Here is a 26,070-nt window from a genome sequence, read left to right as displayed (position 1 = left end):
TTCTAATTTTCTTTTTTTTTTTTTTTTGTGCAGTTTTTAACCGGGGTTGGGTTTGAACCCGCCACCTCCGGCATATGGGGCCGGCACCCTACTCCTTTGAGCCATAGGTGCTGCCCTCTAATTGGTTTTATTAAGGTATATTATTTTATTAATGACGAACAAACTGTACATGTGCACACTAACTATACACATTTTTTGAGACAAGGTCTCACTCTGTCGCCCAGGCTGGAGTGCAGTGGCATTACCATAGCTCGCGCCAGCCTCCCACTCCCAGCCTCCAGTGACCCTCCCACCTTGGCTTCCCAAAGCTCTGGGATTATAGGCATGAGCCTCTGCCCTGCCCAATACGCATTTTAAATGTACATATAGTTCAACAAATGCATATACCTCCATGACCACCACAATCAAAATATAGAATAATTCTACCAGCCCGAAAGGGAATCTAGAACTTTCTTTTTTTTTTCTTTTTTTGCAGTTTTGTTTTTTTGGCAGAGGCCGGGTTTGAACCCACCACTTCCAGTATATGGGGCTGGCGCCCTACTCCTTGAGCCAGAGGTGCCGCTTGGGATTCTAGAACTTTCATGTAAAATTTTCCTAGATTTTATTAATAAATGTTGGAAACAAGCTAACTTTTTTTTTCTGAGACAGTCTTACTATGTCACCCTTGGTAGAGTGCTGTCACGTCATAGCTCACAGCAACCTCAAACTCTTGGGCTTAAGCGGTTCTCTTGCCTCAGCCTCCCTAGTAGCTGGGACTACAGGTGCCTGCCACAATGCCTGGCTGTTTTTTATTGCAGTTATCATCACTGGTTAGCTGGCCCAGGCCGAGTTTGAACCTGCCACATTCATTGTATGTGGCTGGCACCATAACCACTGTGCTACGGGTGCCGAGCCAACAAGCTAACTTTTAGAAAATGCTGTACATGCCCAACAAATGTGTCCTGAGAAGCTTTTGTTCTCTGAGCTCCTAAGGAAGGGGCTTTATTGGTGATAGCCTTGTACCTGGGCCCCAGTGCAGACTCTGAGGTGAGACAAGGGCCAGGAATCATCTCAGGGCTTCACCAGTCCAGGGCTCAAGACACCCATAAGCAACCTGAGGACCCAGCAGGAGTCAGACCACATAGACATCACTTGCAAGCTGAGTGTGGGGCTGTGTGGAGCGTGATCTCGGGTAAGAGCTTCACTCGCCAGGCCTCACACTAGCATGGGCCATTCAGATTTAAGGCACTGCTGCTGAGCACTTCTCTAGATCATGGGCTCCTTTAACACTGGTGGCTCTTGATCTTAGAGGACAAAATCCCCAGTGCTATTGAATATCTACTGTGTGTTGGGCATACTTCTTAGGACATCCAAAATTAACTCCCCAAATCCTTCCACAGACTTTACAAGGCAGACATTATCATCCCCATTCCGTAGATGAGAAAAGTGAGATGCAAGGGAGTTAATGGTCTTGGCCAGGGAATGAAGGCGAAGTTCAAACCCACCAAGTCTGGCTCAAGAGTCCATGCTCTTGGCTACACTATAGACTTTGAAGGGGTGGCTGTGGGATCCGCTTGCTCAGCTCCCACGCAGACATGAATTAATCACAGCACTCATCTCCTGAAGCATGGACTTATTATTTGACTTCAGAAGCAGTAACCATGACCAGCTGATCTGAGTTGGCATTTTAAGATTAAATTTATATTCCATCACTTGTTGAGGTCTAGCCTAATTAGACCCTTCCACACCCCCTGGTCAGAGGCTGGGCCCACCCTCACCAGCACTGGAAAGCAGCCAGGTTCTGGGTTTGGAGCTGAGCTCCTCCTCTGTTAAGTTTTATGATCTTGAGAAGGCCTCAGCTTTCTCCTCTCTAAAATGGTAATAGCAGCGTCTTTTTCTAATGTCACTCTGAGACTGTGTGAAACAACCTCAGTACCTTTGTCTTCAGCTCACAGAGGGTACTTAACAGGTGTCTGTGGCCTGAATGATGATGATGGTGATAATGATGACAGTTTTTACGGTTGTTATTTTAGAACAAAGAGCAAGCAGAAAAGAAGGGAGCAAAACCAAAGTGTGCACTGAGCCCCAGAGGTGTGCACGTGGACACCACAGGGCCTCGGCAAGGTGAGTGGGCCCCGTTTGCTTTAATCCTACATTGTATATCAACAATACCACCCACAATACTTTAATTTTTATTTTTATTTTTTTTAATGACAGGGTCTCCATCAGCCAAGCTAGATGCAGTACCACAATCACAGTTTACTACAGCCTTAAATTCCTAAGCTCAATTCCTACTCTGGAGGTTCCTTTAAGCCTCCAGAGTAGCTGGGACTGCAGGCATGCACCCCCATGCCTGGCTAATTTTTCCATTTTTTTTTATAGAGACAGGGTGTCACTATTGCCCAGATTGGGCTTGAACTCCTGGCCTTAAGCAATCCTCCAGCGTTGGCCTCCCAAAGTGCTGTGATTATGGGAGTCAACCACGGCACCTATATTATGAATATTTTTTCTTTGTTAATAAATATACTACTATTTTGAATAAGCAATATGTTTATAAGTTTCAGAATTTAAAATATTTGAAATGGCCTATAGTCCCAGCTACTCGGGAGGCTAGGCAGAAGCTAGCCTCTTAAGCTAGCCTTCTGCTTAAGGCCAGAAGTTTGAGACCAGCCTACACAACATAGCAAGACTCTGCCTCTATTTAAAAAAGAAAATTTAGGTTCTGTGCCCGTAGCTCAGCAGCTAAGGCACCAGCCACATATACCGGAGCAGGTGGGTTCGAATCCAGCCCAGGCCTGCCAAACAACAATGACAACAACCAAAAAATAGTCAGGCGTTGTGGCAGGCACCTATAGTCTCAGCTACTTGGGAGACTGAGGGAAGAGAATGGCTTAAAGAGTTTGAGGTTGCTGTGAGCTGTGATGCCACAGCACCCTACCCAGGGCAACAGCTTGAGACTCTGTCTCAAAAAAAAAAAAAAAAAATCCCAGGAATGAATTAACAAGCTGTGGCATATGTATGCCATTAAAAGAGATAGAGACTTTACATCTTTTGTATTAACCTGGATGGAGGTAGAATACATTTCCTTAGTAAAGCATCGCAAGAATGGAGAAGTAAGAATCCAAAGTACTCAATTCTTATATGAAGGCAGTAGATGAGCTAATACAAAATGGGGGGTAGTGAAATGAGGGAGTGGGGAGAGGGGGGTAGGGTCACAGTATATGGCACACCTCTTGGGGGCAGGAAATAATTATAAGAAAGACTTTACCTAACAAATGCAATCAGTATAACCTAATTCTTTGTACCCTCAATGAATCCCAAACAATAAAAAAGAAAAAAAAAAAGAAAAGATCTCTCTCTCCCCTAGGTCCCTACTTGACCTGCTTCTAATAGATCATATTCCCTCTGAGTTTCTTTATGGATATACAAGAAAATATTAATTTATATAGAGGTATAGAATTTTTCCTTTTGTTTCTGTGAAAGATAAATGCCATATATCTTGTTTGTGCCTGACTTTGAGGGAATTTTTTTTGTTTCTTTTAGAGACAGAGGATTACTCTGTCTCCCAGGTTGAAGTACAGGTATATCAGAGCTCACTGCAGCTTCAAACTCCTGAGCTCAGGGATCATTCCACCTTGGCTTCCTGAGTAGCTGGGACAACAGGCACACAACCACACTTGGGTAATTTTTTTATTTTTTACCCTGGGTAGAGTGCTGTGGCATCACAGCTCACAGCAACCTCCAACTCTTGGGCTCAAGCAATTCTCTTGCCTCAGCCTCCTAAGTAGCTGGGACTATAGGCGCCCGCCACAATGCCCGGCTATTTTTTTGTTGCAGTTGTTTAGCTGGCCCAGGCCAAGTTCGAACCTGTCACCTTTGGTGTATGTGGCTGGCGCTGTGGCTGGCACAGGAGGTTGGTACCCCTAACCCCTAAAAACAAGTTTTTGCAGAGATGGGTTCTTTCTATGTGTCCAAGGCTGGTCTTGAACCCCTGCTCCCACCTGAGCCTCTCAGTCTTCTACATATACCCCACTAGAGATGTCTAGTCAGACACCATGTTTCAAAATCACTCAGAGTACAGTTAACCCTTGAACGACCTCCTGTGAAGTTGAAAATTCATGTATAACTTTTGGCTGCCCCCCTAAATTTAACTACTAATAGCTGCCTGTTGACCAGAAGTCTTACTGATAACAAAGTCGATAAATATATATTTTGCATTGGCTGGGTACAGTGGCTCACACCTGTAATCCTAGCACTCTGAGAGGCTAAGACAGGTAGATTGCTTGAACTCAGGAGTTCAAGAGCAATCTAATCTGCTTTGTTTAGAAGAGACTACATGTCTTCTAAAAAATAGAACAACTAGCCAGGCGTTGTGGTGGGCACCTGTAGTTCCAGCTACTTAGGAGGCAGAGGCAGGAGGATCACTTGAGCCCAGGAGTTTGAGACTGCTGTGAGCTCTAATGCCGCAGTACTCTACCAAGGGTGACAAAGTGAGACTCTGCCTCAAAATATATATATAATTTTGCCAAATATTTACATGGTTCCAAAGTCAAATAGGAAAACACAGTATCTTAAGAGAAGTCCAGCTCTTGTCCTCATTTCCTGCACCCTGTTTCCTCCACCCATATGTGACCATTTAAAATCGTTTTGTCTTACCTTTCCTTTGAAGTCCAGTCAGTTTAGACCACATGGTATGTGATATATGCTCAGGTACACACACACACACACACACACACACACACACACACACACACACACACACACACACACCTTTTCTCAGGCAATCAGGACACCAGATACCTTTTTTTTTCCACCTTGCTTTTTTCCACTTCCAGTATATCCTGAGATCATTCTGTAGCTCCCTCCAAAGAAAGTAACATCTGCGTCTTTATGGCTGTACATGCGTCTTTATGGTGTGGACACACCATGGTTTGGATGTCAGGCCCACTTACGGCCACTAGAGTTGCTTCCAATCTTTGGCTGTCATAAACACGGTGCACTGAGTGGCTTTGCATATATTCTTTGCGCTGCTTGTGTGACTGGCCCTGCACGTGGAGTACATTGTCATCCTGCCTGTTTTCCCATAGAGAGCCAGAAGGTTGACCTGCCAGAGGGGACAGTAGAGCAGCTGTCCCCCATCAGCGCTTCAGGGATGGGAGCTGACCTCCTCATCCAGGCGGGGGCCGCATCAAGGCAGGGAGATGGAGTCCCTGGCCCAGGCCAGCTGCCTCCTGGCCAATCATTGCTCCTCACAAAGGCTGAGGCCAAAGCTCCTGAGACTTTCAGCAGAAGCCCTGGGAATGGCCTGGAATTGTCTGGGGCACCCAACAGGGTCAGTGAGGTCCCTGCCAGCCAGGAGGTTGCACCAAGTGCAGGACAAGGAGCACCCAGCAGGCCTGACCCTCAGCTCTTGGATGAGGGCAAGAGGCTGACGTCAGGGCACAGCCCCCTGCCTCGGGGGCCTCGAAGGCCTCGAAGGCTGTCAGCCCAGCCCAGGGCAGCTCCCAGTGATGGAGAGACATCTCTAAGGTAAGAGGCACTCTTCCCAGCTGGGCGGGGGAAGAAAGGAACTGCAGCCTCTCAGCTAGGGCATGGCCAGTGGGCTGGCCATGCATATTGAGCGCCCACTGTGTACACAGGGCTGGGCGGGCCTTGTGAGAAGACAGGAGGATGCCTACGCCCTGTGTTTGGGACCTTAGAGCACTGGTCCTCCCTGTTGGTCACTAGAATTACCTGGGAGGGAGAGATTTACTAACTATTTATTTATCTATTTGGGGTATTTTTTTTTTTTTTGAGATGAGGTCTCCATATCATTGTCTAGGATGTTTCCTAAACTCCTGAGCTCAAGAGATAATCTGAAGGGGATTTATTTATTTATTTATTTAAGACAGTCTCACTATGTTGCCCTTGGTAGAGTGCTGTGGCATCACAGCTCACAGCAACCTCCAATTACTGGGCTCAGGTGGTTCTCTTGCCTCAGTGTCCTCAGTAGCTGGGATTATAGGCACCTGTCACTACGCCCAGATATTTTTTTGTTGCAGACCTGGGCCGGGTTTGAACCTGCTAGCCCCAGTGTATGTGGCAGGCACCCTAGCTGCTGAGCTACAAGTGCCTAGCCATATTTATTTAATTTTTAAAGGCAAGAATGAAACAAAGTGTAGCGAAGAAGAGAAAGATAGACTGACAGAGTAAGGAAGACTACAAGGCAGGACACATCCACCACAGACAGAGAATGGGCCTCCATTGCCAGGACAAACAGACAAAGAAGCGCAGAGACCATCTGGGGACAATTTAAAAAGTAAAAGTCCTAGAGACTCTGATTTATTTGGTGTGGAATGAGTCTCAGGCATTGGATTTTTTTTAACTTTCTCCTGAGGTGATGACAAAGGGGAGCATAGTTGAGAACCAGTGGCACTTAGGTCAGTAATTCCTAGGCTCACAGAGCACATGTGAGCAGGGGCCAAACATCTTGCCAGTGGCATCCTGTTATATTCTCCTAATATCCTCAGGAGGTGAATGTGGTTCCTGTTCCCATTTTATTGGTGGGGACAGTTAGGCTCCCAGGGCTACATAGCTAAAGGTGCAGGGAGTTGAGATCTGAATCCACTGTGTCCCCAACCACTGCACGCCCCTGCTTCCCCTGGTCAACATTTAATCAACACCTAAATAAAGTGGTGGGGAGAGAAGGCTGGCGTACCTGGAGGTGGGAGATGGTGCAGGCTGAGTCAATCCAGGTGGCTTTCAGGAGGGCTATGCTGGCTGCCCTGACTCTTAGGATGCAACCTCAGTGCCACAGTCACAGGGTAGAACCCTGACTCTCCAGTCCTCTGCATCCCTGTATCACCAGCCCTGAGGGGCAGCACATCCCGTTTCCAAAGCGCCCCACTGGTGCTGACAGGCACTGTGAGGAGGGGCCTGATGTCCCCTGCGCCTGACTTGAGCTCCCCTGACCTGTAACTGAGACCCTGAAACCTAGCACAGGGAGGGAGGCTGGTGTCCACCTTTGCTGTGGCAACTGGCCAAGAAGCCCAGATTGTGTGTCTGCCTTTGTTCTGGAAGGAAATGGAGCCTCACAGAGACCTAAGCAGTCAGAGGGAGAGATTCCTGGCAGACAGCCCTGGGTCTAGGCTAGGTCTTTAAATGAGGAATTTGGGGCTGAGGGTAAACTTTCTATGAACTTGTGAGAGGCCCCAAAGACATTCTGAGTGAGAAGGAAGGATCTGGATCTCCATTGCAGCCCTGAGCTGAATTTCAGGCACATCAGAACTGCATTGGGTCTCAGGAAGTGGGAATGTCATGACCTGGGACATGGGTATATTTTTAGGAAGATCAGTCTTGAAGTCAAGTAGCTCTGGTGGGCAGCAGCTGTGCATGCAGGGATCCTGCCACATGTACGATGAGCACGCTGTGCAGGTGGGAGGGAAGCCTCGGGTGCTCAGTGTGGCATGGAGCTGTGTGGCAGTGTCTTGGGGTCACCCTTGTCCCCAGGGATATGACAACCCAATGGGAGCAATGACCGCAAGATTTCTCAGCTTGGATACTACCCCCGCAACTGGCTTGCTACAGTGTCCCATGTCCCCTGATCTGGCACAAGGCTTGAGCCAGGTGCCAAGTGGCCAGCTTGGAGCCTTCCTGTCCTACCTGCCATCACCAACCCATCCTCAGTCCCCATGGGCACAGTGTTGGAGAGATTCCTGTCTCCCGCCCAATGCTTGACTGTGGACAGGCTGCTGAGTCTTTCAGAAGCACCCAGGGATGGTGCACCTTAGAGGTCCAGAGATGGAGACTGGGCTTCCACAGACACTGGAGAAAAGCATTGCTATTTTCTTTCTATTTGTAAGTTACATAACATTTACCTTTTTATGGTGTGTGTACATGTGTGCTGTGGTGTCACAGCTCACAGCAACTTCAAACTCTTGGGCTTAAGCAGTTCTTTTGCCTCAGTCCGCCTGAGTTGCTGGGACTATAGGCACCGGCCACAATGGCCACCTTTTCTTTTTTTCTGGGAGACAGAGTAAGTCTGTTGCCCAGGCTGGAATGGCATGGTATCAGCCTAGCTCACAGCAACCTCAAAATTATGGACTCCAGAGATTCTCCTGCCTCAGCCTCCCAAGTAGCAGAGACCACAGGTGCCTTCCACAATGGCTAGCTAGTCTTTCCTTATTTTTGTCGAGATGGGGCCTCACTCCTACTGGTCTTGAAGTTCTGGACTTGAGCAATCCTCCTGCCTTAGCCTCTCAGAGTGCTAGGATTACAGAAGTGAGCCACCGCACCTGGCCTTGATTTTAAAACCCTGCATTCGTGCTTTCCTCTCATAACTGGCTCTCCCAGCACATGTGGAAAGCATTCCTGGTCTTGGTTTACCAAGAATAGAACTAAGGCTGGACTTGTCCAAAATCGTCCAGCAAATGATGGCAGATAAGACCAGAATTGAGGCCACATGCCTTCTTTCCCAAGACTCAGTCCATGTCATACACTGTCACCCTCACCACCCCCAATACATGTAGGCCCCATGGCAGGGGGACTGTGACCCCTCAGAACCATACTCCACTGAGGGGCCCTTAGGGTGGAGGCAACTCTGAGGGGGAGGGGTCTTGGCTGTCCTAGCCAGAGTCCTTTCTTCTGATCATCAGGGCCTTTCTGACTTCCAGCTGTGGGCCTGGGTTTTGGGAATGAATGAAGTGGGTCTGGGTCCTGTGGTATTGCTGGGGTCTGGGGCAGGGGGAACTGCTCTTCAGCCATGCATCCCTGGATTTCTGTTCCTTTGCAGGGGTCCTCAAACTACAGTCCACAGGCCACATGGGGCGGTGTGATTGTATTTGTTCCCGTTTTGTTTTTTTTACTTCAAAATAAGATATGTGCAGTGTGCATAGGAATTTGTTCATAGTTGTTTTTTTTTAAACTATAGCCTGGCCCTCCAACGGTCTGAGGGACAGTGAACTGGCCCCCTGTTTAAAAAGTTTGAGGACCCCTGCTTCAGGGGAGACAGAAATCTAGTCTGTTAGGAGCAACTCCCTGATTTTAATCAGATGCACCTGACCTGGAGCTGCCTGTGGTGTGTTTGCCTTGGCTCCTCCTTCTTTTCAACTGAAAGGGAAACTGAGGCCCAGAGGAGGGCAAGAAGAGCCCAGGTCTCCTGCCTGAGGCAGAAGCAGGTTTTCGGGGCCTCACAGGTGCTAGTCCTCACCCTGGTCCCCAGGCTGTCTCAAGCCCTCCCCAGACCCCTGTCCAGCACAATCCTGAGAGCTGATGTCATTGCGTTTCACTGAAGCTGACTCTGCCCCTGGTAACCTGTCTGGGCAGAGATATTCAGGGTTATAGAGGGGAAGGGGGTAGGTTCAGCTGATTCCAACCCCAAGCTAATTCTTACTGTTATAACAACCTGAGAACCCCCATTTTACAGATGAGAAAACTTGAGTCTAGAGGCGACTGTGGGTGGTGGCAGGAGAAGGCGTTTGAACCCAGGTTTGTTCTGAATCCAAGTCCTTACCTTTAACCTCATCTCTGTTATTTCTCTCTATCCCAGGATCTCCACCCACATGCAAGAGATGGACAGTCCTGAGGAGGTGCTTGTGACCCCAGGTGGCAGCCTTGCACTCACCCCTGCCACCCACCCCCCAGAGGCTCCAGCAGCTGCCCATCCAGGTGAGCAGAACCCACCTGGACCCCTGTGCTACCTCCAAGTTCCAGGGACTCAGTCAGGGGAACAGAGCCCCCGAGGAGCCGGAGCATTCTCCCCAGGGCAGAAGAGGAGCAGCCACGGAGGAGCGGAGATGGAGGAGGTGCGTGGGCCTGAGGCTGAGCCCACCGTAGGACCAAGCTTAGTCAAGAGAGACGAGGGAGATGAAACTGCTGAGGCCCTGGACCTGCAGCAGGACAAAGGCCTGGGAGCAAGAAACCCTGACCCTGGGAAGGATGGTGTGGCTGGGGGCACAGGGAGAGCCCAGGCAGGAAGCAGGACGCCCCTGGGTGCTGAAGCCGGCATTGTGGCTCTTGGTAAGTGGGGATGTTGCCTGGCTGGACTAGACATGCATCCCAAGGTGAGTTTGGAGGCCTGGGCAGGGGGCCTTACTGCAGCTTCCAGCATAGAAAAGGGGGGTCTGGGGTGTCCAAGACTCAAGAATAGCCTGCTGGGTCATCCCAGGGCTGGAGACCAAGGTGCAGAGATGGGAGGGCTGAGTTCAGATTGGCTGTGGGGTAGGGGGAACCCATGCAGATTTCTCAAGGCCACCTGACTTTCCAGCTTTCAACCAGGGTTACCCAGGCTAGAGTGCCATGGTATCACAGCTCACAGCAACCTTAAACTCCTGGGCTTAAGTGATCCTCTTGCCTCAGCCTCCCAAGTAGCTGGGACTATGAGTATGTGCCACTATACCTGGCTAGTTTTTCACAGATAGGGGGTCTTATGGGGTTCAGGCTGGTCTCAAACTCCTGAACTCAAGGAATCCACCCACCTCGGCCTCCCAGAGTGATTATAGGTGTGAGCCACAGCCCATCGGTGTCATTTTGGATGGAGACAGGAAGGCTCCTGTTAAAAAATTCACACCCAGCAAGCTGGTTCTCACCTGGAATGGGGGGTGTGGCGAGACCACTGACCTGACTGCCACCCCAAGGTGGTCCTGAACCCCTCCAGCTCTAGGGTCACACCCTCCTTGGTTGGAGATTTGTCTCTGGAGAACTCTTGAGTGCCACCACGATAAGCCCGGACAAATGCTAACCAAGCCAGGACTTCCTGCCACAGAGGCTCCAGCCCTTAAAGCACAAGCTGCTGTATGCTGTGTGTTTGGTGCATAGTCTGGATTCTGTTTTATTCCTTTTCTCTGTTTCATGTAATAAGTCTGTGTATTTATATCACCCCTGAAGGACATCTTAAAATAACCCTAAACCATTTAAAAAACTCTTCCTTCCCATTTTAAACACTCTTCTGGGTATGGTGGCTCACACCTGTGATGCCAATACTCTGGGAGGCCAAGGCGGGTGGATTGCCTGAGCTCAGGAGCTTGAGACAAGCCTGAGCAAGAGTGAAACCTACCAGCTACTTGGGAGGCTGAGGCAAGAGAATCACTTGAACCCAAGAGTTCGAAGTTGCTGTGATGTATGATGCTATGGCACTCTCCTAAGGGCAACAAAGTGAGACTCTGTCTCAAAAACATAACAACAAAACAAAACTCTTCCCTTGGCATGGTGCCTGTGGCTCAAGCGGCTAAGGCCCCAAGCCACATACTCCTGAGCTGGCGGGTTCAAATCCAGCCCAGGCCCGCCAAACAACAATGACAGCTGCAACCAAAAAATAGCCAGGTGTTGTGGCAGGCGCCTGTAGTCCCAGCTACTTGGGAGGTGGAGGCAGGAGAATCGCTTGAGCCCAGGAGTTGGAGGTTGCTGTGAGCTATGATGCCACGGCACTCTACCCAGGGTGACAGCTTGAGGCTCTGTCTCAAAAAAAACAAAAAACACAAAAACAAAAAAACTCTTCCCTTGCTGGCCTTCCCATTTCTTTTCCACTGTCCCTAGCCTGAGCCATGGGGGGCCCCATGGTGGGCTCTCCCACCCTCTGGCTCCTGATGGGCATCTGCTGGCCTGTTGACAGGAGACTAGGGGAGAGGAGAGAGGGTGGGCTGTTTGTTTCTCCAGCTGCATCCCTCCCACACCATCCTTGCTGGTTTCCACAGCCCCATCTTTACAGCACCTTTAAAAATAGTCCCTTTGGGGCGGCGCCTGTGGCTCAAAGGAGTAGGGCGTTGGCCCCATATGCCAGAAGTGGTGGGTTCAAACCCAGCCCCGGCCAAAAACTGCAAAAAAAAAACCCAGTCCCTTTGTTAAACTCTCGTTACCCTGTCCACATGTGCCCTGTTTCCTTCGAGATGTACTGATCCCGTCCAAACTTCCAAACTTCCTGAACAGACTGGATGTAAATTCTTGACCTTGCAGAGGGCTCTGGCCTCGGTTCTGGGAAAACTTAAGTTGGAATTCCACCTGTTACCTGTTCCTGGCCCTGTGAGTGACCTCACCTCTCTCAGCTTCCTCCTCTGCCAAGTGGGTGGCTCCAATGAGCTGATTCTTGACCAAAGGCTTTCAAATCCCCAGCTGTCTGAGGGGCCTGGTGAACCTAGTGAAGTTACATGGATCTAGGGTGGGTGGCTGAGAGGTACAAGCTGCATATAGGAGGTTCACAGGTCCCTTGTCTCCTGAACAGATGCTGGGCTGGCTCCACCTGCTCCTTTTGAACACCGGGTGGTGAGTGTCAAGGAGAGCTCGGTCTCAGCAGGCTACACGGTGTGCTGGCACGAAGTCTTGGGAGGGTAGGTGGGCCGCCTACCTTGCTGAGGGTAGGACTAGGAATGGTGGGGCAGACTCATCTGGGGAAGTAGGCTGGGCACTGCTCGGGGTGGGGGGTCTCAGGAACTGGCTGATGGAACCACACCAGGGCTATAGCACTCTACTAAGGGCAACAAAGTGAGGCTCTGTCTCAAAAAAACAAAACTCTTCCCTTGCTGGCCTTCCCATTTCTTGGGAAGAAAGAAATGGGATAAGAAGGGATAAGAAGGGAATAAGAAAGTGTGGGCAAGGTGAGGTTCAGTAGCCCACAGCGTGGATAAGGGAGGCACACCTGGGAGGTGGCAGGAACTGACATAGAGATGGGAATGGTATTTGCTAGGGTGCAGGATAGCTTGGGAAGGGTGGGGTGGGGTGAGGGGTATACCCCTGGGGTGCAGGAAAGTACATGTGGTAGGTAAAGGGTATCTCCTGTAGAGCCCATGTGATGTCCGTGAGGGGTATAGGCCATGTGGTGGGATAGCCCCTGTGGTATAGTGTGAGGAGGTTATAGGATAGACCACATGGCATGGGAGTTACTTTCCGGATTTCAGGACAGCGTGCATGGTTGGAGGTGGTAACGATGCTCTAGGAGTCAGTGTGGTCTATGTGGCATGTGGGGAAGAGGGAGGAACAGGAAGTCCAGGATATGGGGCGGCCACTCTGTGTGGAGTGAGCCTCCGGGGCACTCAGCCTGCTCTGTCAACATGTCTCCTCAGGGGCCGGTTTGGCCAGGTCCACAGGTGCACAGAGCAGTCCACGGGCCTGCCCCTGGCAGCCAAGATCATCAAAGTGAAGAGCGCTAAGGACCGGGTGAGGCTTCTGCCCTGGGTGGCCAGACCCAGACTCCTTCACTTCCTCCAGGCCCTTAGGCCCTGCCCCCCAAGCAGGAAGCCTGCTGCCCTTCCTGCCTTTTCTCCAGGACCCCCCACTGTCCTGTTCGAAAGTCCTTTGTAGCCCTCACCTTATGTACATGCTGGCGTCTGGGAGTGGGTCTGCCAAGGTGCCGACAGGACCCTGGGCAACAAGGCCCATCTATGAAGGGGGTGGGTCACCTAAGGTCCTCAGTGTTGTAAGAATCTAGGTTAGGTAGTAGGTCAAGGAGACTTGGTGTGAGAATAAGAAATTGAAGAAGGATGAATGGTGTGTGTGTGTGTGACTCTGTCTTTGGAGGTGCAGGTGGCTCCAATTCCTAACCCTTTCACGTGGAAACCCCTCTGTCCTCTGGTTCTCAGGGTCATGTGAGGAACGAGGTCAATATCATGAACCAGCTCAGTCATGTGAACCTGATCCAGCTCTATGACGCCTTCGAGAGCAAAAACAGCTTTACCCTCATCATGGAATAGTGAGTGTCTGGGGTAGGGGGGACAGCAGCTTCTGCCCACGCTGGGCTCAGGGCCGGGGCTCCCAGTCTTGGTGCCAGGCTGCGCTCACTCTCTCCCTCCTCCTCCCTGGTCATCCAGGATCCACGTCATCACACCTTCTCTGCCATGGCTCCTTGACCTCCAATATGGAGTGTGGAGGACAAAGCAATTTTAACAAACTACTGGCCAGAAAGCCTGCTGTCACCTGTAGATATATATCAATTTGGCCTATACAATTTTCAGTAATTTTGAATTGGTTATTAACTGTCAGAAACTGGCACATTTCACGTTAAAACCTAGCTATCTGGCTTTTATAAAAATGTAAAAGATGTGGTCATATCCAAGTAGAATTGGTGTGTGTGGGCTCACAGTGGCTAATCTTTGAAAACAGGGTGACTAGGATCCCTTTGCCACAATCCCCACGACTCCCAACTGCCCCTGACCCTGAGGCCAAGGGCTCAGATGCTGTTCGTGTTTGTGCTTGTGTTGCTGTTCCTTCTGGCAGAGCAGGGGAGAGCAAAACATCTGCCATGCCATGTCACTATCAAAAGTGGAAAAACAAAAGATAAACTAAAGACTGTTTTCAGAAAACTTTTGCCTCATATACGGTCTGATTTGCTCACTTAAGCTTCCTGCCATGTAGGTTCTAGCTGGGCCCCAGTGTCTAGAGCAGGGGTTCTCAAACTACAGCCTGCGGGCCACATGTGGTGGTGTGATTGTATTTGTTCCTGTTTTGTTTTTTTACTTCAAAATAAGATATGTGCTGTGTGTATAGGAATTTCTTTATAGTTCTTTTTTTAAAAACTATAGCCTGGTCCTCCAACAGTCTGAGGGACAGTGAACTGGCCCCCTGTTTAAAAAGTTTGAGGATGCCTGGTCTAGAGTATCCAGAATGAGCCTGGATTATCAGCATTAATAACTGTCCCATCTTCATGTCAGCATTTCACTTCCTTTTTACCACTCACTCATAAAGAGCACAGGTCCTGGTGAGATCCCAGGCGCAAGTGGCAGTGGCTCTGTGGCCCATGAGCTTACCTGGGATGGCTTCTTTTGGCTTCTGGTGTTGACAGTGGACAAGTTCTCTGAAAGCCTTGCTCAGTCTGCTGTGTGCCTCTCCCTTTGCTCTGACAGCGTGGATGGGGGTGAACTCTTCGACCGGATCACGGATGAGAGGTACCACCTGACCGAGCTGGACGTGGCCTTGTTCACCAGGCAGATCTGCGAGGGGGTGCGCCACCTCCACCAGCACTACATCCTGCACCTGGACCTCAAGGTCGGTCTGCCTGAGCACGTGCTGGGCAGGTCCCCAGGCCCTTGGCCTCCTTTGTGCAGTCATCATCGAGCATGCTGTCAGCAGGCAGTCCTGGCTTCTACCCCTGGCTCCTTGCCCCGTCCTAGCTCTGGAGTGGAGGGCAGGCCAGTCACACTGTCTCTCAGAGCCTGGGGCCTTCCATCTGTAACATGGGTAATTGTAGCTCTTTAGGTTTGATTTGAAGATTAAATGATACAATGACCTTTATTTCTTTAAAAATATATTCAAGATTGGGCAGCGCCTGTGGCTCAGTGAGTAGGGCGCCGGCCCCATATGCCGAGGGTGGCGGGTTCAAACCCAGCCCCGGCCAAACTGCAACAGAAAAATAGCCGGGTGTTGTGGCGGGCGCCTGTAGTCCCAGCTGCTCGGGAGGCTGAGGCAAGAGAATCACTTAAGCCCATGAGTTGGAGGTTGCTGTGAGCTGTGTGAGGCCACGGCACTCTACTGAGGGCCATAAAGTGAGACTCTGTCTCTACAAAGAAAAAAAAAAATATATATATATATTCAAGATTACTTTTTGAAAAGTTCAAAAAGAAATAAATGCTTATGGAGACACAAACCCTTATAGCTGACCACGTCCCCTCACTGACCACCTCCTTAAGTTGAGGTCGTTTTCACAGATGGGACATGTACCACATGTATGTGTCAGCACAGTAGGCCTAGTTCCTTGTGGTGTCCACTTCTGTATGTTGACCAGTGACAATCCCTGGGGTTACCCCTTACAGAGACTCTACTGTGTATGCAATATAGTATGCAATATAAAATACACAGAGGAAGTTCTCCCCAGTCTCCATGCTGAGAGGTCTCTGCGAGCAAGCTGGCATGATATACAGACACACAAAGGAGATCTTACAATGTATCTTGGTTTTTTTTTTTCCTGAGATAGTCTTACTGTGTTACCCTTGGTAGAGAGCTGTGATGTCACAGCTCACAGCAACCTCCAACTCTTGGGCTTAAGCTATTCTCTTGCCTCAGCCTCCCAAGTAGCTGGGACTACAGGTGCCCACCACAATGCCCGGCTATTTTTTTGTTGCAATTGTTTAGTTGGCCTGGCTGTATTCGAACCTGTCACCCTCGGTGTATCTGGCTGGTGCCGTAACCACTGTGCTATGGGCACTGAGCCTAATTTTTGTAGAGATGGGGTTTCCTGGGTGGCACCTGTGGCTCAGTTGGTAGGGCGCCGGCCCCATATACTCAGGGTGGTGGGTTCAAACCCGGCCCCGGCCAAACTGCAACAAAAAAATAGCCGGGCATTGTAATGGGTACCTGTAGTCCCAGCTACTCGGGAGGCTTAGGAGTTGGAGGTTGCTGCAAGCTGTGTAATGCCACGGCACTCCACCAAGGGCAATAAAGTGAGACTCTCTAAAAAAAAAAAAAAAGAAAGAAAGAAAGAAAGAAAAGAGATGGGGTTTCCCTGTGTTGCCTAGGCTGGTCTCAAACTTGCAGCCTCAAGCAATCCTCCTGTCTCAGCCTCCCAAAGTGCTAGGGCTATAGTCGTGAGCCCCCATACCCTGCCTAAGCTTGTTTTTTCAAGTTAGTAGTAATAGAGTACAGACATCTTTCTTCATTCTCTTTAAGGGCCATGTGATATTCCACTGTTACGAATGTACCAGGAGTGTCCTAGGAGTGTCGTATACCTAAAGCCCTGGGCACAGTGCCTGATGGCAACAAACACTTGACCCATGGCAGCTGTTTTCCACTCTACTGGGCTAACAGTAAGGTGTTTCTTTACAATTCATTGTAAGAAGGGGAGAAATGCTAGTGGCTTCACACACAAGATGGGAAGGTGCTGGCTGCACCTCTAGGGATGCATCCTGCTCCTTGTGACTCTTTCCCAACTGGAGTCACCTGTAAGGTTGAGGAACTCAGAAAAAGGATGGAGATGGTAAGGAACTGGGCTCGGGTTTCCCCTGCTCACTAGAGCTAATTCTAAGGCTTCTGGACCAGCTGCTCAGAGGGGTGGGAAGGTAGGGAGCGCTCAGGAACTTGTTCCATGATTCTGGGTCAGACTTTGTGGCAACTTCTGTGACTAAAGCAGAGAGGCAAGCATCATTGAGGCCTATTTCCCAGCCAAGAGCAGGCTTGTTTGTGTTGGTTTGGCCTCTTCCTGTTGTAAGCCCTGGGGTAAGTTCCTTAAGCTTATCAATTATAAAATGGGAAATAGTATTAGCTATCTCCTATGGGTACTGCTACATGGATTAAAATATGGAGAAAGAGATGGTTTGGCGCTTATAGCTCAACAGCTAGGGTACTGGCCACGTACAGGGCAGGTGGGTTCAAACCTGGCCTGGGCCTGCCAAATAACAATGACAGGGCAGTGCCTGTGGCTCCGGGGGTAGGGCGCCGGCCCCATATACTGAGGGTGGTTCGAATCCGGCCCCTGCCAGCTAAAACAGCAACAAGAATTGCAACAAAAAAATAGCTGGGTGTGGCTCGGTGCCTGTGGCTCAAGTAGCTAAGGCGCCAGCCACTTACACCTGAGCTGGCAGGTTCGAATCCAGCCCAGGCCCACCAAACAACAATGATGCCTGTTGTCCCAGCTACTTGGGAGGCGGAGGCAGAGGACTCGCTTGAGCCTAGGAGTTGGAGGTTGCTGTGAGATGTGATGCCACGGCATTCTACCCAGGGAGACAGCTTGAGGCTCTGTCTCAAAAAAAAAAAAAAAATAGCTGGGTGTTGTGGCAGGCGCCTGTGGTTCCAGCTACTTGGGAGGCAGAGGCCAGAAAATCGCTTAAGCCCGAGTTTGAGGTTGGTGTGAACTGTGACACCACAGCACTCTACGGAGGGTGACAAAGTGAGACTCTGTCTCAACAAACAAACAAACAAACAAAAAAAAAAAAAACTCCAGAAAACAATGACAACTAAAATAAAAAAAATAGCTGGGTGCTATAGCAGGCACCTGGGAAGCTGAGGCAAGAGAATTGCTTAAAATCCAAGCATTTGAGGTTGCTATGAGCTGTGACGCCCAGCATTCTACTGAGCGACATAGTGAGACTATCTCAAAATAAATAAAATAAAATATGAAATAAAAAAATATGGAGAAATAGGCCAGGAGCAGTGGCTCACTCCTGTAATCCTAACATTTGGGAGGCCAAGGCGGGTGGACTGCCTGAGCTCATAGGCTCGAGATCAGTCTGAGTCAGAGTGAAACCTCGTCTCTAAAAATAGCTGGACATTGTGGTGGGTGCCTGTAGTCCCAGCTACTCGGGAGGCTGAGGCAAAAGAATTGCTTAAGCCCAAGAGTTTGAGATGGTTGTGAGCTATGATGCCACAGCACTCTACCAAGGGTGACAAAGTGAGGCTCTGTCTCAAAAAAAAGAAAAAAAAAAATATATATATATATACACACACATATATATGGAGAAAGAGCTCCAGAAACGCATTGTCAGATACAGTAGTCACTTAAAATATGCTAGTGCAACTGAGGAACTGAATTTTTAATTTTTTTTTGAAACAGGGTCTTGCTCTATCCCCAGGGTATCATTGCAGCTCACTGCAATCTCAAATTTCTGGGCTCAAGTAATCCTCCCACCTCAGTCTCCCAAGTAGCTGGAACTACAGGCACCCCCACCACCACACTCTGTTAACTTTTCTATATTTAGTAGAAATGGGATCTCCCTCTTCTCAGGCTGGTCTCAAACTCCTGAACTCCACTGATCCTCCTGCCTTGGCTTCCCAAACAGCCAGGATACAGGCGTAAGCCACTGCACCCAACCCTGAATTTTTAATTTTATTTTTTATTAATTTTTAATTTTATTTTATTTAATTTTTAAACTTTAATTTTAAAGTTTAAAATTAACACTTGATTCAGTTATTGGAACACTTTTAGTATGTTTGGAACAACTTGGATATATGAATTTATTTTTCAACTCTAAATTTTGTGAAATCTAATTATAATTTTCTGATGAAAACTTTGAATATGCACTGGATTTCAAAGACTTAATATGAAAAAATATCTCATTAATTTTGTTTTAGTCTTTAGACATATAGCTTTTATTTCAATTTAATTTTATTTTTTAAAATTTCAGAATATTACTGGAGTATACATGTTTGGGTTACATAATTTGCTTTTGTACATTTTAAGTAAAAGTTGTAAGTATGTCTTTCAGAATGTGTGCATTTTACCAGTTAGGTGTGAATTTTTTTTTTTTTGAGAAAGAGTCTCACATTTTTGCCCTTGGTAGAGTGCCATGGTGTCATAGCTCACAGCAACCTCAAACTCTTGGGCTCAAGCGATTCTGTTGACTCAGCCTCCCAAATAGCGGGGACTACAGGCTCCCAACACAATGTCTGGTTATTTTGAGAGGCGGGGTCTTGCTGTGGCTCAGGCTGGTCTTGAACCTGTGAGCTCCAGCAATCCACCTTGGCCTCCCAAGTGTTGGGATTATAGGCGTGAGCCACCATGCATGGCCTGGTTAGGTATGAATTAACCCAACCCCTACTCCCACTTGATTGCCCTTGAGTTTTACCTCCATATGTGGGTATAGGTATTAGTTGGCTAGTTACAACTTAGTATTGAGCACAGATAGTGTTTGTTTTTCTATTGAAATGATAATATTTTGGGTATGTTGGGTTAAATAAAATATATTATTAAAATTAACTTTAGGTTTGGCGCCAGAGTGAAACCTCGTCTCTGAAAATAGCTGGGCATTTTTAGTGGTCAGTGGTTAGGGCGCCGGGCACATGCACCGGGGCTGGTGGGTTTCAACCTGGCCAGGGACTGCTTAACAACAAAAAAGACCAGCTTGAGCCAGAGCAAGACCTCGTCTCTAAAAATAGCCAGGTGTTGCGGCAGGCGCCTATAGTCCCAGCTACTTGGGAGGCTGAGGCAAGAGAATCACTTGAGCCCAAGCATTAGAGGTTGCTGCGAGATGTGACACCATAGCACTCTAGTGAGGGTGACAAAGTAAGACTCTGTCTCAAAAAAAAAAGAAGGTGGTGGTGCCCATAGCTCAGTGGGTAGGGCGCCAGTCACACATACCAAGGCTGGCGCCCTACCAGCCTGGGCCAGCTAAACAGCAATGACAACTGCAACAAAGAATAGCCAAGCATTGTGGCGGGTGCCTGTGGTCCCAGCTGCTGGAGAGGCTGAGGCAGGAGGATCACCTGAGCAAGGAATTTGAGATTGCAGAGAGCTGTGAGGATGCCACTGTACTCTAGCCTGGGCAACAGAACTCAAAAAATAAGTAAATAAATTAGACTTCATCAAAATGAGTGATGTTCATGTTTCAAAGGCTACCATTAAGAAAGTGAAATAGGGTGGTGCCTGTGGCTCAGTCGGTAGGGCGCCGGCCCCATATACCGAGGGTGGCGGGTTCAAACCTGGCCCCGGCCAAACTGCAACCAAAAAATAGCCGGGCGTTGTGGCGGGCGCCTGTAGTCCCAGCTACTCGGGAGGCTGAGGCAAGAGAATTGCTTAGCTCCAGGAGTTGGAGGTTGCTGTGAGCTGTGTGATGCCACGGCACTCTACCGAGGACCATAAAGTGAGACTCTGTCTCTACAAAAAAAAAAAAAAAAAAAAAAAAAAAAAAGAAAGTGAAATAACAGCTCACAGAATGGGAAAAAAATATTTCCAAATCATATGTCTGAAAAGGGACTTACGGACTTGTATTTTTTTTTTTTTGAGACAGAGTCTCACTCTGTCACCCCAACACACACACCTAAATTTGGCCTTTACAAGCAGCCAGCGTCCTTCTAGGCTCTCTCAAGGCCTCAGAGCTGATCGGAATGCCCCATTCCATGGGTCACAGCTGTCACCACAAAATAACAGGTGGACATTTAGCCACCTTGTTTTGGTCTCAGCCCTAAGATACTCATGCAATTGGTCAGGGCTGGGCTGGGGCACTGGGACTTTTAAAAGCTGCCCTGATGATTCCAGCATGCAGCCAGGCCCAGGTCAGATGCCTGACAGTCCACACTGGCCAGACCTGCCTCACTGCAGGGCTCTGCTGGATGAATGTTTAAATATGACTTAGTTGTCAACATGGGATTTTCTCGTAAAACCCTGAATTTCTGGCTTCTCTGGAGGACAGAGCTCTGGTGGTTGTGCCTGTGCTCCTGCATGGTGGCCAGTCGTTGGAGCTGAGCAGGGGCTACCCTTTCATGCAGACTAGGAGCCCTCCAGTTCCCGAGGTCCACACCAGTCCTCACTGGCTCACCCACTCGACTCGATTCTGTGCCCTTAGAGCTGCCCTGAACATTCATGTCCTTGGAGGCTGGAAACCAAGGCCTGCAGCCAAATGGGTGTGGGGCCACACCTCCGCTGGGCTGGGCTGAGCTGAGCAGAACTCTTTGTCTTTCTCAGCCGGAGAACATCCTGTGCGTGAGTCACACCGGACACCACATTAAGATCATTGACTTTGGGCTGGCCAGGAGGTAAGCATTTCCACTCAGACACTCGGACCAGACTCGCTGGGGACTCTCGGGGTGTGGGTCTCTTAGGTATGATTACCTCGGACCAGCCGAAGCTTGAGCTTTGAGACTGATGTCAGAAAACTATCAGTGGTGGCCTTCGCAATGGGCTCTGCTCCTTCTGGAAAGGGAGTGATGGTTAAAGGCGGCTGCTAGATGGGGCAGGCAGCGCAGCTGTGTTGACTGCAGGCCTCAGGGTCTGACACTGGGCTATATGGCATGTCCATCTCCGTCCCTGCCCTTTAGGAGATGACTGGGTTAAGTACAAAAGTGTGTATGTGACTGTGGTGCCATGGGGAAATGGCTCTGTAGCCACAGAGGACTGGATTAGATAGTGGTAACATGGTGATACAATGGCATTACCTGCAGGCCTGGGGACAGTTGCGAAGACTAAATAAGATAACACATGGACAGCATGAACCTATTCTGGTGGTTAGTTCTCAAATTATAGTGCACAGGTGAATCCTATATATCATTTTGTTTAAGACAGGGTCTTGCTCTGTTGTCCTGGCTAGAGTGCTGTGGTATCATAGCTCCCAGCAACTTCGAATTCCTGGGCTCAAGCAATCCTCCTACCTCAACCTCCCAAGTAGCTGGGACTATAGGTGGGCACCACTGTGCCTGGCTAGTTTTTCTATTTTTAGTTGTTTTTTTTTTTTTTTGAGACAGAGTCTCACTTGTCCTTGGTAGAGTGCTGTGGCGTCATAGCTCACAGCAACCTCAAATTCCTGGGCTCAAGCAATTCTCTTGCCTCAGCCTCCCAAGTAGCTGGGACTACAGGGGCCTGCCACAACGCCCAGCTATTTTTAAAGACAAGGCCTCACTCTGGCTCAGGCTGTCTCAAACCTATGAGTTTAGGCAATTGCTCTGGCTCAGGCTGGTCTCAAAACTGTGAGCTCAGACAATCCACCTGCCTTGGCCTCCCAAGTGCTGGGATTACAGGGATGAGCCACCATGTCCAGCCTAGTTTTTCTGTTTTTAGTAGACATGGGGTCTTGTTCTTGCTCAGGCTTGTCCTGAACTTCTGAGCTCAAGCAAGCCACCTGTGTCAGCCTCCTAGAGTGCTAGGGTTATAGGCATGAGGCACCACACCTAGCCTTGTATATAAGTTTTGAAATATCTTAAAGTCCTCTCAAATGCTAAAGCCTAATAGTATAGATGGTTTTGGGCAGCGCCTGTGACTCAGTGAGTAGGGCGCCGGCCCCATATGCCGAGGGTGAGTAGGGCGCCGGCCCCATATGCCGAGGGTGGTGGGTTCAAACCCAGCCCCGGCCAAACTGCAACAACAACAACAAAAAAAAGCCGGGCGTTGTGGCGGGCGCCTGTAGTCCCAGCTGCTCGGGAGGCTAAGGCAAGAGAATCGCTTAAGCCCAAGAGTTAGAGGTTGCTGTGAGCCGTGTGATGCCACGGCACTCTACCCGAGGGTGGTACAGTGACACTCTGTCTCTACAGAAAAAAAAAAAAGAAAAAAGAAAAAAAATAGTATAGATGGTTTTACTGTGCAGTCAAACACAGTGGCTCTCTGGAGGTCCCTTGTCTATGGCATACATACCTGATGGCATGAGGGCTTCACAATGGTGACAGAAGACCCTTGGCATTTGGGAAAGCTGCCCCACACCTTCCACCATCCACAATCCATAACATCCTCCAGGAATCTCTTTCCTCCGAGAGGGACAGTGCCCTGGTAATCTTATATTTTCTGGGTAGCCCTTTATCCCACAACTGACTTTTCAACCTTTCCTGAAGTTTTTCTTTTCTTCCATGTCTGAGTCCCACAGAGAAGTTATTCTGTTACTTTATGAGCCATATGATGCCCTCCACTCCACCTTCAGTAGGAGGAAGTGGTCCCTGTGGAGCAGAACTGCTCACCTGAGCTCAGCTTCATCTCTGGCTCCTGCTTCTCAGGGAGCATATGCGCCCACAGTGGCATATCCCAGGTCACATCTGCACTGGGAAAGTGGCATGTCTGCAGGGATGAAGACGTATTTTCACAGTCCCACATGCTGTTAGTGTGAATAGGAAAGAGATATCACCCTGCTGTACCTTTGGGGTCTGCACTGCATGGTGTATTATATCTCACAAACAATATAAAGTCCTTCCAATCAAAAACACTTGAAAATCACATTCAATTCATAGTGAAGCAAAATTGCTTAATATTTTCCCAACAATGTCTTATAACATTAGAATATATTCTACACATCTTGCACATCTTATGTGCTTAGAGTGGTTCTCAGCCTACTTTTTACTATTGCTGCCTGCCCTCCAGTGGCCTTTCTGGACTTTCTTCCCTAACTGCCTGGTCCTCCAACCCATAAAATCTAATACCACAAATGTTCCACGCATCTGTTTATGTCCCATGGGCCTTTGGAAAACCACGGCCCTTTGTAATAACTAAGGTTTTTTTTTTCGCCCCGTGAGCAATAACTGTCTTGCTGAGCACACACACTAGTGCACACAGCATAGTCTCAAATAACGGACGACTCACTGCCATGTGAACATTTGCTGTTGCAACACTACGAAGTTGGAAAAGGCCTCTCTGAGCAGTCAGAGGGGCAGGTGGACAGGATTTGTTACCTGCAGGCTGTATATACTGGCAAATATTTAAGTACCAGCTTGGGGGAGTTGGGCAGCAAGAGAAGATGGGATTGATTTATAATGCATCATAACCTCTGTGAGTTGACCACCCAAGGGACTGTTTTAAGCTGGTTAACATGCAGAGGGGGTGAACACCAGGAACTAGGCCTGCTGTGCTGATACGGACATGTAGTGCATGTTCTGTCTGTGAAAATTATGTGAATTTAAGGAGGTTTTGGTGTAGGGAGGTGGTCAGCTATAGAAGTTCCACTGTATATTCACATTGTTGTACAACCGATCTCCAGAACTATTTCATGTTGCAAAACTGTAACTCTATACCCATTAAATAACTCCATATCTCCCGCTCTCCCTACCCCTTGTTTCTGTAAATTTGACTACTCTAGCTACTTTCTGCCAGTGGAATCATATCGTATATCCTTGTGACTGTCTTATATCTCTTCGCATGTCCTCAAGGCTCATCCATGTCATAGTATGTGTCAGAATTTCCTTCTTTTTAAGGCTAAATCATACTCCACTGTGTGTATATACAGGTTTGTCTGTCCATCCACCTGTTAACAGACACTTGGGTGGCTTTCTCCTTTTGGCTATTAGGAATAATGCTGCTATAAACATGGGTATACAAATATCTCTTGGAGACCTTGCTTTAAGTTCTTTTGGCTGATCCCAGCAATCCCAGAACTGGAATTGCTGGAAGGTATGTTAATTCTACTTTTAATTTCTGGAGAACCTGTACAGTTTTCCATTCTGGCTGCACCATTTTATTGATACATTCCCACCAACGGTGCATAGCTTCCCAGTTTTTCCATGTCCTCCCCAATGTTTGCTGGTTTCCATTCCATTTTCTATATGGTAGCCATCCTGATGGGTGTGTTGCGCTGGGATTATGTTTCCCCAATGACTAGTGATGACGTGCATCTTCCCCTTTTCCTAATTTTTATAGTCATCCCCACAGTCACATGGCACACACCCACAGGACAGGCCCCACAACGGCTGTCCCCACTTTGTGCTTGGTCACTTGGCTGCATACTGAGTAAGATACATTCATCTTCTCTCCGTTTCAGATTGTAAATGTCTAGAGGAGGAGGATTGTGGTTTTCTGATTTTACTTGTGATTTAGAAAGCCTGAAGTTTGGGACCTTGGGTGTGATTATTCATTCCCACTAAGCCACCTGTGTCATGTGGATGTGAGGTCTGGACAGCCAGGCTGACAGGAGGAATGGGGACTGTCCACCTCACCAGGGACAGTGAGCTCCCACACTCCCCTCAGGCCTCCCTGCATGGTGCTCTGTGCCCTCTTCCCCAGGTACAAGCCTCGGGAAAAGCTGAAGGTGAACTTTGGCACTCCTGAGTTCCTGGCTCCAGAAGTTGTCAACTATGAGTTCGTGTCTTTCCCTACGGACATGTGGAGTGTGGGAGTCATCACCTATATGCTGTGAGTCTGTCTGTCTCACTATTAGCAGAGGAGCGATAGAGTGCACGTGGCTTATTTGGGAGGCGTCCCAGGAACCCCAGCAGAGGAGCAGGGTAGTCAGATGACAAAGGTGTTGGTCACTACACATTTACAGATAGTTCTATTTCTTTTTTTTTTTTTTTATAGAGACAGAGTCTCACTTTACTGCCCTCGGTAGAGTGCCGTGGCGTCACACGGCTCACAGCAACCTCCAGCTCTTGGGCTTATGTGATTCTCTTGCCTCAGCCTCCTTAGCAGCTGGGACTACAGGCACCCGCCACAACGCCCAGCTATTTTTTTGTTGCAGTTCGGCCGGGGCTGGGTTTGAACCCACCACCCTTGGTATACGGGGCCGGCGCCCTACTCACTGAGCCACAGGTGCCGCCCTCTATTTCTAAATTATCACTGTAATAGGCTGGTGGTGAAAAGAAGTTGAGACATGCTGAAGTTATTCCCTAGAACAAAGGTCTGTGTCTCTCATTTCCTGGCTGTGAGGCCTGCTTGGGCTTCTGCAGCTATATGAAAGCCGTGAGATGACCAATGGGGCTTTTTCAATACTCATACATAAAGTATAATAATAACTGAAAATAATTCAAAGTAACAGTGACCCTGGAGTAAGGCCTGATCAGGGAAACTGGAGTTTCATT

At 48.7% G+C, this 26,070-nt stretch overlaps 1 protein-coding gene across 7 annotated transcripts in view; it reads left to right on the top strand.

Moving 5' to 3' along the window:
- The window catches only part of MYLK3 (myosin light chain kinase 3), a 49,047-nt gene that overhangs the window by 16,357 nt on the left and 6,620 nt on the right, over positions 1-26,070 (top strand). For 2 of the 7 annotated variants that reach the window (XM_053582074.1, XM_053582076.1), the window contains exons 2-10: positions 2,013-2,103; positions 5,067-5,508; positions 9,506-9,975; positions 12,173-12,278; positions 13,011-13,104; positions 13,527-13,636; positions 14,787-14,928; positions 21,272-21,342; positions 25,277-25,405. In XM_053582074.1, the coding sequence (XP_053438049.1) occupies positions 2,013-2,103; positions 5,067-5,508; positions 9,506-9,975; positions 12,173-12,278; positions 13,011-13,104; positions 13,527-13,636; positions 14,787-14,928; positions 21,272-21,342; positions 25,277-25,405 (1,655 nt within the window). Of the gene's footprint in view, positions 1-1,152; positions 1,172-2,012; positions 2,104-5,066; positions 5,509-9,505; positions 9,976-12,172; positions 12,279-13,010; positions 13,105-13,526; positions 13,637-14,786; positions 14,929-21,271; positions 21,343-25,276; positions 25,406-26,070 lie in introns of those variants that run through there. The other 5 variants (XM_053582078.1, XM_053582079.1, XM_053582075.1 and 2 more) reach the window with 4 other exon arrangements.

The sequence above is a fragment of the Nycticebus coucang genome, chromosome 2, assembly GCF_027406575.1.
Source record: "Nycticebus coucang isolate mNycCou1 chromosome 2, mNycCou1.pri, whole genome shotgun sequence".
Taxonomy (NCBI): Eukaryota; Metazoa; Chordata; class Mammalia; order Primates; family Lorisidae; genus Nycticebus; species Nycticebus coucang.
Note: the sequence above shows the minus strand (reverse complement) of the source record. Positions and strands in the feature narration are given on the sequence as shown.